Source organism: Drosophila takahashii, chromosome 3L, assembly GCF_030179915.1.
Source record: "Drosophila takahashii strain IR98-3 E-12201 chromosome 3L, DtakHiC1v2, whole genome shotgun sequence".
NCBI classification, from domain to species: Eukaryota; Metazoa; Arthropoda; class Insecta; order Diptera; family Drosophilidae; genus Drosophila; species Drosophila takahashii.
In genome coordinates this window covers 6585456-6596871 of record NC_091680.1, presented here as the reverse complement: position 1 = coordinate 6596871, position 11416 = coordinate 6585456, and the positions used below count along the sequence as shown (strand labels likewise).

Sequence of the window (11416 nt, the reverse complement as noted above, 5' to 3'; positions counted from 1 at the left end):
TCTAAAAATACATTTTAAATTTAGTATAGTTAAAAATATCTGGAAAATGTAACAAAGCAATTAAGCATCTATTAAAAACAATCTTAATTAAATGCGAAACAAATAAATCAGGGCAGCACTTGCAAGATATTGGTGGAAGGAGACTCGTATCCGCTTTGGCTTTTGAAGCTGCTAACCAAACGGCAAAGGACATGGCCAAGAAGCGCCAGCTATCAATCACATTCTCCTGCTCTCACTCAGATACCCCCCACTCATACTCCACTCACACAGAGACAAACGGGGGGAAATGAAATAATTATGCTTAGCTGGCATTCCCGTTGCCATAGAGGTCCTTTGCCGGGGTCCCGGGGTCCTTGGAGCGTCCTTTGGCGCTCTGGTTTCATTTACATGATGATGACATCTCTGCTTATAAATAATTACACACACGCACTGCGCTGTTGTCGCATACATTTTGATATTTAATTTTTATGTTTTTGTTATCTGCCAGGCAAAAGGTAAATATTCCTGTTTGCTTCTCTGGTTCCTTTGGTTCCGTTTGCTGGCGGATTTTTACATATTTATGAGTGAGTTCCACAGACGACTGTTTCCCCGGGGGAATAAATAAATCCGGGGGCTGGCTGACTGCTGCTCGTCCAACTAATTGAAAACTAAAATGTCAATGGCAATCTCATCATCCTTCGCCAGCCCAGGATCATTCTATTCGACCAGACACGCCACTCAAAGGCAGCCCGGGGTTATGAAATCTGCGCTTTAAATATGACAGGAAAAAAAGGAATCTCTGGATAAAGGCGGGCAAACAGCCCCGATTTTTGCAACTCCAGCGCGGCTAAGCACATAAAACGGCTTTTCATTTCGAGGGCCAGGAATTGTATCGCCATTGCTCCAGGCTCTCCAGGCTTCCAACTCCATTCTCCAGTTCCGCGTCCATATAGCCTTAACTCCATCTCCCAGGCGCCGGCTTCCGACCACGTTTGATCCTAATGTGCTCCTGTCAGAGCCTGTCGACGTCAGCCGGACTCTCGCCAGCTATTTCGGGGATTAATGTCAATGTGAAAGGATTTTTCCTATGCATTGGAACTCAACTAGCGCCCTTCTACTTTCCCCGCTCTTCTGTAGCATTTCCATTCACATTCACTCGGAAAAAGCACTGGGGATTCAGTACATGAATTAAGCATTTTAAATGAGAGGACCAAGGGGGGAGAAACATTTTTTTAGTTTAGTTTTTTTAAAGGAGTATTCATGCCAAAATAACGGAACATTATAATTAGTTAACCTTAAAGAAATAAGCTATTTATTTTAATTTAACCTTTACTGACAAGGTTATTTTTTATTGGGTATTTTAGATAAAATAGTAAAATTCATAAAATGAATAAGGTAAATATTCCGATAAAATAGATAAAATATATAAAATAGATCAAAATTATATTATAAAGAGAGTGACATTTTTTCCGAGTGTTCCTCCTTCGGCACCATAGTAGTCCTGTCCAAAAACGTTAACAAAATCCAGCAGAAAACTCCCACACACGCAGACACACAAGCCACTTACACCCACTAACGCACAGAAACACAGAGAAAACATGGCCAAAAAGGAAGAGCTCCTTATGGACGGGCCCAAGCGGCTGAACCGCGAGCTGGCCCTGATGCTGGAGGACAAGCAGAACCTGCAGTTCCGCAACCTGATGGTGGAGCCGAACAACATCTACAAGTGGACGGGGCTGCTGATGCCGGTGGCCCCGCCCTACGACAAGGGCGCCTACAAAATGGAGATCGACTTTCCGCTGGACTATCCGTTCAAGCCGCCCCGCATCCACATAAACACGAGGATGTACCATCTAAATGTCAACGAACGCGGGCAGATTTGTGTGCCCATCCTGGAGATCGAACACTGGATTCCAACGACACGGATCGATCAGGTCCTGCAGGTCCTGCTGGCCACCATCAATGATCCGCAGCCGGAAAATGCGTGGCACATGGAAATGGCCGGCGAGTACCTGAATGATCCGGTGCGATTCTTCAAAATGGCCGATGCCTGGGTGCAGAAGTACAGTGAAAAACGACCCACCGAGGAGGAATTGGCCAAGTTCGCCCGAAAACGCAAGAAGGCAATGTCGAAGGATTAGATTTCAATATGTCCTTGAAATATTTATACTGTATAGGCAAATTCAAATGTCAGAAAATTAATTAAAAGTGTAATAATTCAAAAAATAGTTTCTAGATATAAAAGGCTTCCAGAATCCTTTTTGATACCGCCTATAAATATTTTGGATTACATAATTTAGGGAATTATGTAATGTTTCCCACGAACATTTTTATATTTCTTGGGAAAAAGTTAGTCATTGTAATCCTAAAAATCAACGAACAATCTGGTTATGAAAAACCTCTAATTATAGTCACTAAATGTTTATTATCCAACTAGGAATATTAAACTTTATCGAAATCGAATTGCGAACAGAAGCGTCTTTTATGCTCCATTCGCCGAACTCTATTAAAATCGCATTTGAATCTTATGTATTGCCCCAATCAACGCCCATTTATCGATATATTATTTCCGCCACCAATTGCTGGAAATTGAGTTGAGGGACTTTCTCAATCGAAGTCCCCCCACGGAGCGGCGTCTTAAATTGCTGGCTGAGCTTTGTTTTCACCCGCAAACCTCCCCCCATCGTATATGGCCATATGACCATCTAATTGGAAGCGTACAGTGAGCCCCAAGCGGAAGGCAGGCAGGAGCAGGAGCAGGACACTTCTACTCCAGCCAGCTGCGAGATAAATCATCCGCCTCGGCGGCAAACAAGGATGCCCCACGCGGCGTCGCCCAGCGAGCGGGCGGCATTAGCTGCCAGTGTCATTGCCATTGTCAGCGGCATATCATCGTCCTCATCCGCATCGCATTCGCATCCACATCCAAATCATCCGCCTCCGCATCCGCGTCATCGTCCGCATTTGTATTCCTATTCCTATTCGCATTTGGATCCGCATCAGCGTCAAAGTCCTGCTGCTGAACCGCTGAAAATCCGTGCTGTGTCCGGGGCCATATAAATTTCAGCAATGAATGAATCAACTTTACGAACATCGAGGACACATGTGACTTGCTTTACGGTCCCCCACCGCCATTCTTCACACTTCTGGCACTGAGAACAAAAATGTCTTGATTATAAGGAAAATGGGATTTTTTGGTCTTTAAAGATGAGATAAATCAATAAATTCCCATATTTAAAGATCAAATATTAAAATTCAGTGTTTCAATAATATATGTAGGTATTCAAAAATATTATAAAAAAATTGAACAACCTACAAAAGAAAATTGTTTTTCTTTTCAAAATGTTAGGATATTAAAAAAGTTTTTATTGTTTAAAGCATGTTGAAATAAAAACCCATTGAAATTGTGAATAAATAAAATTGCTTTTCTTTTCAGTAGTCGAATTTTTGCATATTAACTTAAAGCCCCATTATTTTTCTGCCTGTGTAAAATCTTTATGTGTGTGCGTTTAATGTGCCTGTGTGTTTTGGGCAGTTCACTTGATATGCTCACTCGCTCTCTATCTGCGACCAAACTTGGACTTGTCAATGGCAGTAGTGGGAGTTGTTGGGTGCAGGATCCCTGAATCTGGGATCTGGAATATGGTTGCCTGGAGTTGGGTGATGGGAATAAGCTGCCACTATAATTACAGCAAAGGCCAAAGGCACACACAGCAGGGCTAAAGATATTTGTATCTAGTTTCTTTACTGCTGGATTTACTGCCCAAACAGATAGAGTGAGTGGTTCCGGGGGACGGAGTACGGGGGTTTGAGGATGGGGGCCAGATAACTGGTGTCCCGAGCAACCATTGTGAAGATGGATTACCATGGCGGCAGCGTCAACAGTTTTTCTATGTGCGAGCATGTTTTTGTGGGCGGCAGGGGGGCGTGGCGGGGAGGGGCGGCCGAGGCGTGTGTCTTGTTAAAACTGCCAACTGATTATTATCACCTTCCAACTGGCAGGCCAGTCATTGACACCCATTGCTGCCGTCGTCCTTCAGCTCGGCCATCGAGAGTCCGCGATGGTGCACTCAGAAAAAAAGTAATTACATTAATTAAATATTAATTGAAATTTTCGTTTTTCTGTTATATTGACCTGTATGTAAGAATATTACCCCAATTTTAGAGCAGAAAGGTATTTTTATAAAATTGTTTAATGGATTTACATTTTTACTCCCCAAGTTTTAAAAATTATATCTGAAAATATACTCTTAAAATTTAGAATAATAAGTAATAAATAAAACTGATTTATTGCTTTAAATTTAATCACCTGATAATTATATAAGATTTTTAAAAATTTTAAATGTAATTTTAAAGTATTAGACAATGCTAGAGAATTGGAAAATAAACGTATAGTCCCATATTTTTTTCTGTTTAGTCCCTGATGCTGGGATCTCAAACTTCTCGGACTCGGCCACGCCCACCGCCCCGAGTGGCGCCCTCTAGTGTCTGTCACTGGCAGAAGTCGTTTGCTGTTTGCTTTATTTCTCTTTCTCCATCTCCAGCTCCTCTCCAACTTTTTCCTTCTCCTCCTCCGACCACTTCATCTTGCTCTGCGGCAATGAATCGCAGTTTTTGATTAGCTACAGACAGCTGAAAAGGACGAAGAGGAGGAGGGGGAGTGGGAGGGGGAGGGAAGGACGAATTATATAACCGTGGCAACCGCTTCGGAAGTTTTTCTTTGTTTCAGTCGCTACTTAATTACTGTTTGCCAGTTCGAAATTAGAACCCACATTTTTGGTAACAAAAAGGAAAAACAAGTTTAAAATTTATATAATTATTTTATTAAAAAATTTTTTTTTTATATGTATTTATATTTAACTTTATTTTCAAAACTCGATTAGTGAATAATATATCCCAAAAATTTTAAATTCACAATTTCGGGTTTTAAATTGAGCAATTCGAAAAACGTAATCAACTCGTACAATTTAAAGTAAATTTGTTTAATTTACTTTGTTCAATTTGTGGCGTTTTGGAAATGCAGCAAAAACGGATTTAAGCCAAATGTAATAAAGCTGCATAAATGGTCGATCGATTTTGCATTCATTACCAAAAGACGGCGGGTGGGCGGTTGGTCGGTTGGTCGGTGTTTTATAACAATTTACGACCTGCGACCCATAAAATATGCAGCTTATAAATTGCATAATTTATACAGGACCTTACGCACACAGCTAGACAAACAAAGTCAGATTGCGATATGAAGCATTGTTAATTCATACATATGAACTCGGTTGGCTGCTGGGCCAAAAGTGCTTACAAGTAAATAAACGGTGCAGATACACTACAGATATAATATAGATATAGGGTGGAATGTGCAATTACAGGTGCCGATGAAAATACCCAGATAACTGCTGCAAAAGGGAGCTTAAGCTGTTTTCTGCTTTTGTTTTCACTGCAGCGCTTTTCTGCCGTGCGCACTGCTTGTAAAACCAATAAAATCAATTAAAAGGCACTCAACATGCAAACAATTATATGCAAATTTATTTATACACACACAGCCAACTAGAAGCACGCAATGCCAATGCAGCCAGCAACCAGACCAAAGAAAGCAGAGTGGAAGTGGTATTGGAGTGAAAGTCAAAGCTGAAAACGGTTTTATACCTGTCAAGTGCTCGTTAGATGGGTATGTTGAGTTTAGAAAAATGCTGGTAAAATAAATCGTTTGCACGTAGTTCAAGTTAAATAGAAAATTTCTAAAATAAAGGATCATTATGAGTAGTTGTTGAATAAGAGTTTTCATCGCAGCACCATAATACGTTCTTTCCTTAAATAAATAACAGAATATTATTAAACAGATAAAACATTTAGCTAAATTTCAAAATTAAAGGAGACATTTTTCATCACATCCTTAAACATTATGTCATTATACCAGGATTAAAAAAAAGTAATTAACAACCCATGCAAAAGGCTTTTTTCATTAAATTTTTGAACATTAAATCCAAAATTCTATCAAACCTTAGAGATTCATTTTTTTTACTAAGTATCAAAAACTCTCAAGACTTGACAGTCGAATGGCCCCCGAGTATTTGCATATGCCGTACGAAAAAAGCCCGCAAATAAATATAAATATACACGGACTTCTGGGCAGCAGGAAAAATAAAGCAAAATGGCAACAAGCGAAACAACAACAAAGCAGCTCAAAGCAAAGGCAATGAAAACACACACAGGAGGCGGGGAAAAGTGGGCGGGACGAAAAGGGACGAAGGAAAAGGCAGGCAGGCGAATTGAACCTGTTGCGCACAACAACAACAATCCGAACGAAACAAACAACAAAAGCAGCAAAAACAACAATGCCAAAGGATAAAGGTCCTGTGAAAAATCGCTGCTCCTTGCGGAAAGCAGGAACGGAACGGAATGGAAATGGAACGAAATCTGGGAGCGAAAGAGCGCAGAAAGCGGTTGAAAGGCGGATTGAAAGGCCGGTTGAACAAAAGAGTGGGCGCAAAGAGAGCGGCAATGAGCTGCGCATGCGCTGAGCGAAAGTGGAGCAGTCTGCCAAGGAAATTGAAAGGGAAACGAGTGGAAGAGAGCGGAGAAGCAAGAGAGGAACGTTTGGGAGGCGAAACAGTTGATAGCTCAATTGGCGCTGCTCAAAAAATGGGAAAATCATATGCGGGGGTGGGAAAAGTGGGAAAAAGAGAAAGAGCAGCCTCGTTTTCCACTTTTCCATTTCGTTCCCATTTACCGTTGTCAGTCGTCGCGTGTGCGTGAAAATCATTAGTCTTCGTTAGGCGGTCTTTGTGTCAACAACGTGTTGCTCCCTGTGAAAAATCGAAATCGTGAAGTCCAACAATCGCCCCTCGCGATTTTCCGCTCGCGTTTTTCCGTTCACAAGGACTACAAAAGTGTTTGTGTGTTTTTCGCCCATAAACCAGTGTGCGTGCCAAAGTGCAACAAGTCTTAACCGTAATTTAATTGCAACAATTTCGCCGCTTTCCACATTTCCCGATTTGAACAAGTGCAAAACACGACTCGATCGTATCGGGCCAAGAAGATATATCAGTGTCGCAGTGTTCGTGCAAAGTGGAGCATTCATCTCCCGAAAAAACACAAAAAACCCAGTCAAGTAAGTTCCTCTTTTTTTGTTGCAAGTAAAAACGAAAGGAAAGCAAAAGGAAAAGGACTATGAAAGGAAAGAAAAATCCCTATTTGTGCAGCATACATTTTGGCGCAGTACACAGAAACAAAGACAGTGAAAAACTTAAAATAAAAAATCAAATTTGAATGAACAAGCTGTAGAATAAATCATTCCCTATCTGTGTTTGTCTTAATTTTTCCTTTTGGCGATATGGAAATAATTAAAATAATATAGAAAAAGGAAGCAACCTTCATAATGATAAACAGATCTGAAGTTTTGTGATAAAAACACTCTATTTAGATGTTCTTAAAAAAATGAATATTACTTATCCATATCAAACATCCTATGATCGATAAAAGAAATAATATTTATTCTTAGAGGTTTCTATAAATGTATTTTCAACATTTTAATTCTGATGAGATACAAATGTGATATTTATAAATTCAAAAGCTGTATTTATTTTGTTGGTAATAGAACCATGTATTTCAATCATGTTTTAAGATTCGAGGTGCCAGTAAAAAAGAATTCTTGAAAATGAATAAAATCATAACAAATAGTTCAAAAAATCTTTAAATTAAAAAAGAAAAATTTGTATCTTTTTTCGTAAAAAGTGTTATCGCCCAGAAATTTCTATTATTTTGTGACTTGCCCAACTTAAAGCCGATTTGCCTCCCAAGTTTGTAATGGTTGGTTTTTAGAACAAAACACTTGACATTTTCCTCTGTGCTTTCTTGACGTACTTTTTTGTGGGTCAATGGACGCTCAAACACTCGGAGGAAAGGACGAAAGGAGCTGCCAGCGAAGGCAAACACACAATAAAAATATGTTTCTATGATGTATACTTATGCGTATTTATACATATTGCCCTGCTAAGTGGGCTAAACAAAGTCAGCGAATTCCTCGCAGTTGGAAAACTTTTGCCAGACAAACAAACAAGCAAACAAACAAATGGCAGCAGCAGCAGCGGCGGCAGCAAACAAAGGCAAACAAATCCCTGGGACATTTCTCGGAATTTAATTCAATAAAATGAATTCCAGTTCTCGGGCACCCAGGGTGTCCTTTTGCACTCTTGCTTTCAAAGTTGTTTTTCATTTTTTCCTATTCTCGGCTAAATGTCTGCAAATTAACTTTGCGAAAAGCAAAGAAAAACGCAGAACGAACGAAATTCCATTTGACAAATCGCAAACGTAAATAGATCCTCCGAAAAATAAGAAAAAGTGTCTCCAAGTCGGGATTTTTAAATGCAATTTAAGTTTTCTCTCCACTTCTCCTACTTTCCCACTGATAAATGGCGAGGGCCAAAAGTTGCGAAATTTAACATTAACCTTGGGTCGCTGGTAGTTCCATCTCTCCATTTCTTCGGGCCCACAAAAACCCTGTGTAATAGACTCACAGCCAAAAACTAAATCACTGTCATTGTGGTCGGAGATTCCCAACCCGAAACACGGACACACATGCAGTGGGAAATTTACACCAGAAGTCACAAGGATAGCATTTTTTACTACGAATATTTAATCAGTGTTGCATTTTGTTCAGGAATTTTTTAAACAATTAAACGCAGTGGATTTATAAAAAATCTATTTGTGCATTTAATGATTTTAGTATAACTTAAAAGTGTTTTATATTGAACTATATTTAGTGAGTGCCTTGTTTCATTCACAACTATTTTCTTGACCACATTTGTTAATATATAGCGAAGAACCAAAAAGATAAAGTGAAGTGGGTTCGGAATCACAGTGAAACGAGCTATATAGAGGCAACTATTGTTAGGCAATGATTTGCAATTGGTTTGAAAAATGCATTCACAGCCACAAAAGACAAACAATCTGAGGGGGAGTTAAGCCGAGCACAAATAAAACCATAAACAAACGCACCGAGCCAAAGCTTCAAAGATACAGATACATTTACAGATACAAATGCAGATGCAGATACAAATAGCCGGTTTCACAGATGCGGATGCGGCTGCAGTTTGCAGTTTGCATTTTGCAGCTTGCGGATTGCTGGATTGCTTTGGCTTTCAGCTCGGAAAAGCGAAAGCTGACAGAGAAATGGAAAGAGGAGGGAAATGTATAAAATTGCAGCCACAACCGTCAATTGCTGGGCAACCAAATGTCCACCCGTTCTCCCATCCCAAATCCCGCATTCAGCCTCATCAGCAATCCGCGACAATTCTTGGCAAACTATGTACTTCTCCGAACGCTCCACTTTCTACTTCTCTACTTTCGAGCACTCCATCAACTGCTTAGGGGAAAAGTGGAAAAGTGTGGGAGAGGGAAGGCAATTTCATATGCGGAATATGCCCAACCCTCCTCCTCTGCAGCGAACTGCATACAATTACAAGCAAGATGCAAAATGTGCACCCAAGTATCTGCCAGATACTTAATAGCAGCAGCAGTAGAAGCTGAAGAAGCAGCACGAAATGGCCCGGAATGCCAAACGAATTCATATTTGATGTATGAGCCAGCAGCTAGCAGCTAGGGATGTTCAAAGGAAATGCCAAATGAGATGTTTAAGCATATTTTGCGCAAAGAATTCTGGCAGCACAGTAAACTCCGTGTGAAAGCTGATTTTGGAGCTGGGAAAAGTAAGGAAAAGCCCGGGAACTTGTGTGAAATTAAGAAGTGTGCAGGATGTGGATAAGGAAATGTTGAAAAAATATCCTTTCCATTGAGTGCATTAGGGAGTATTTGGAAAAATGGAATAAGGAAAAGGGAAATGTAAGGAATATATTTGTCTAAAAATGAATTTTAAAATCATTTCATGTGTTCCAGTAAAGAAGCTTAAAATAAAAAGTGATTAAGAAATAATTAAGTGTAATTCCAAAAAATTACTATAACTAAACCAATTTATTTATTTTTTTAAGTAGGGGAGAGTGGGGGAATTTCGTCACAGGGGCAATTTCGTCACCTGCAATATCTCGGAATCCATAAGTCGCAAAAATATATAATTTTTTTGTTTTAGTCCTTCAAGACGGCCAGACACAACCAATGCATTTGTTTTGCACAGAAGGCCAAGATAATTAAGCTATAATATTAAATGTGTTTTAACAGTTCAAAAGCTACATTTAGTTCTCGACGAAATTTTTTCTGTATGCCACAATTCAAAAGGAATAAGATACACGATTTTTTATATAATACACAGTGCTATAATGTGCATTTCTGCGTCAGTGATTTTTAACTTCGCGCCTAATTTCTCAAGAAAAATAATTATTTCTAAAAAAGTACGGTCTGGGGAAATTTCGCCACCCTACGCTAAGGGTAAATTCGCACCTATTTTAAATACATATTTTTATATTTGACGAGCTGGCTAACGAACAGACTACCAGCAGCAGCAACAAATATAGGACGTCAACAAAAATGGTACGCTTGATCAGTGTAGCATATTTTCAGGCGTTAAACTCCCTACATTTTTCAGGTGACGAAATTTCCCCAGTTGTGTGGTGATTTTACCCCCCTGTGTGGTGAGATTGCCCCAGTATATTGGTTTTACATTTTATTTTTTTATAAATCACCAAGCTAATTAAAACAAGAGAGAACGCTATAGTCGGGTGCCCCGACTATCAGATACCCGTTACTCAGCTAAAGGAAGTGCGAAGGAGATGGAGATAAAACTTTGATCCGCCGCAACTTTTTAACGAATGGTCCGATTTAAAAAATTTCTTCTACATTCCGATAGGTATTGATAAACACCATAAAATTGCATTTTTACTTTTCTGAAATATTGAAATTTTTAAAATCGTATATAAGCGATTGTGGGCGTTAGAGGGGGCGTGGCACCCTTTTGAAACAAACTTGCGCTGCGTAGGAACTCCTAGAATCTGCATGCAAAATGGAAATCTTCTAGCTTTTATAGTTTCCGAGATCTCAGCGTTCATACAGACAGACAGACGGACAGACGGACAGACAGACGGACAGACGGACAGACAGACGGACAGACGGGCAGACGGACATGGCTAGATCGACTCGGCTAGTGATCCTGATCAAGAATATATATAGTTTATAGGGTCGGAAACGCTTCCTTCTACCTGTTACATACTTTTGCACGAATCTAGTATACCCTTTTACTCTACGAGTAACGGGTATAAAAATAGGGGAATGTCACATTTTAAAGCTTGGTGCTAACCGCATTCAACAATAAAAATAGAAATATGATAACGTGTCTCAAGATGGACAAAAAATAGCTTTGAAAAAATGCTGACGAAATTCCCCCACTCTCCCCTACTACATTTTATGTAAAATATGGCATTTCCTTTCGTTTTGGATGTACGTAAAAAATCTTACAATTTTACTAAGAATTATATTAAAACAAGAGAGAACGTTA

General features: G+C 39.6%; 2 protein-coding genes across 2 annotated transcripts in view; both read left to right on the top strand.

The window, feature by feature from the left end:
* The first annotated feature begins 1472 nt into the window (after positions 1-1472).
* Positions 1473-2239, top strand: LOC108055846 (ubiquitin-conjugating enzyme E2-18 kDa). The gene has a single exon (XM_017139389.3). The coding sequence runs from the start codon at positions 1578-1580 to the stop codon at positions 2118-2120; it is 543 nt and encodes a 180-aa protein (XP_016994878.1). The 5' UTR covers positions 1473-1577; the 3' UTR covers positions 2121-2239.
* Positions 2240-6733: 4494 nt separating this feature from the next.
* The window catches only part of Con (leucine rich repeat protein connectin), a 46036-nt gene continuing 41353 nt past the window's right edge, over positions 6734-11416 (top strand). The window contains exon 1 of the mRNA XM_017139419.3: positions 6734-7084. The gene's annotated coding sequence lies outside the window, so the exon portion shown is untranslated. The remainder of the gene's footprint in view (positions 7085-11416) is intronic.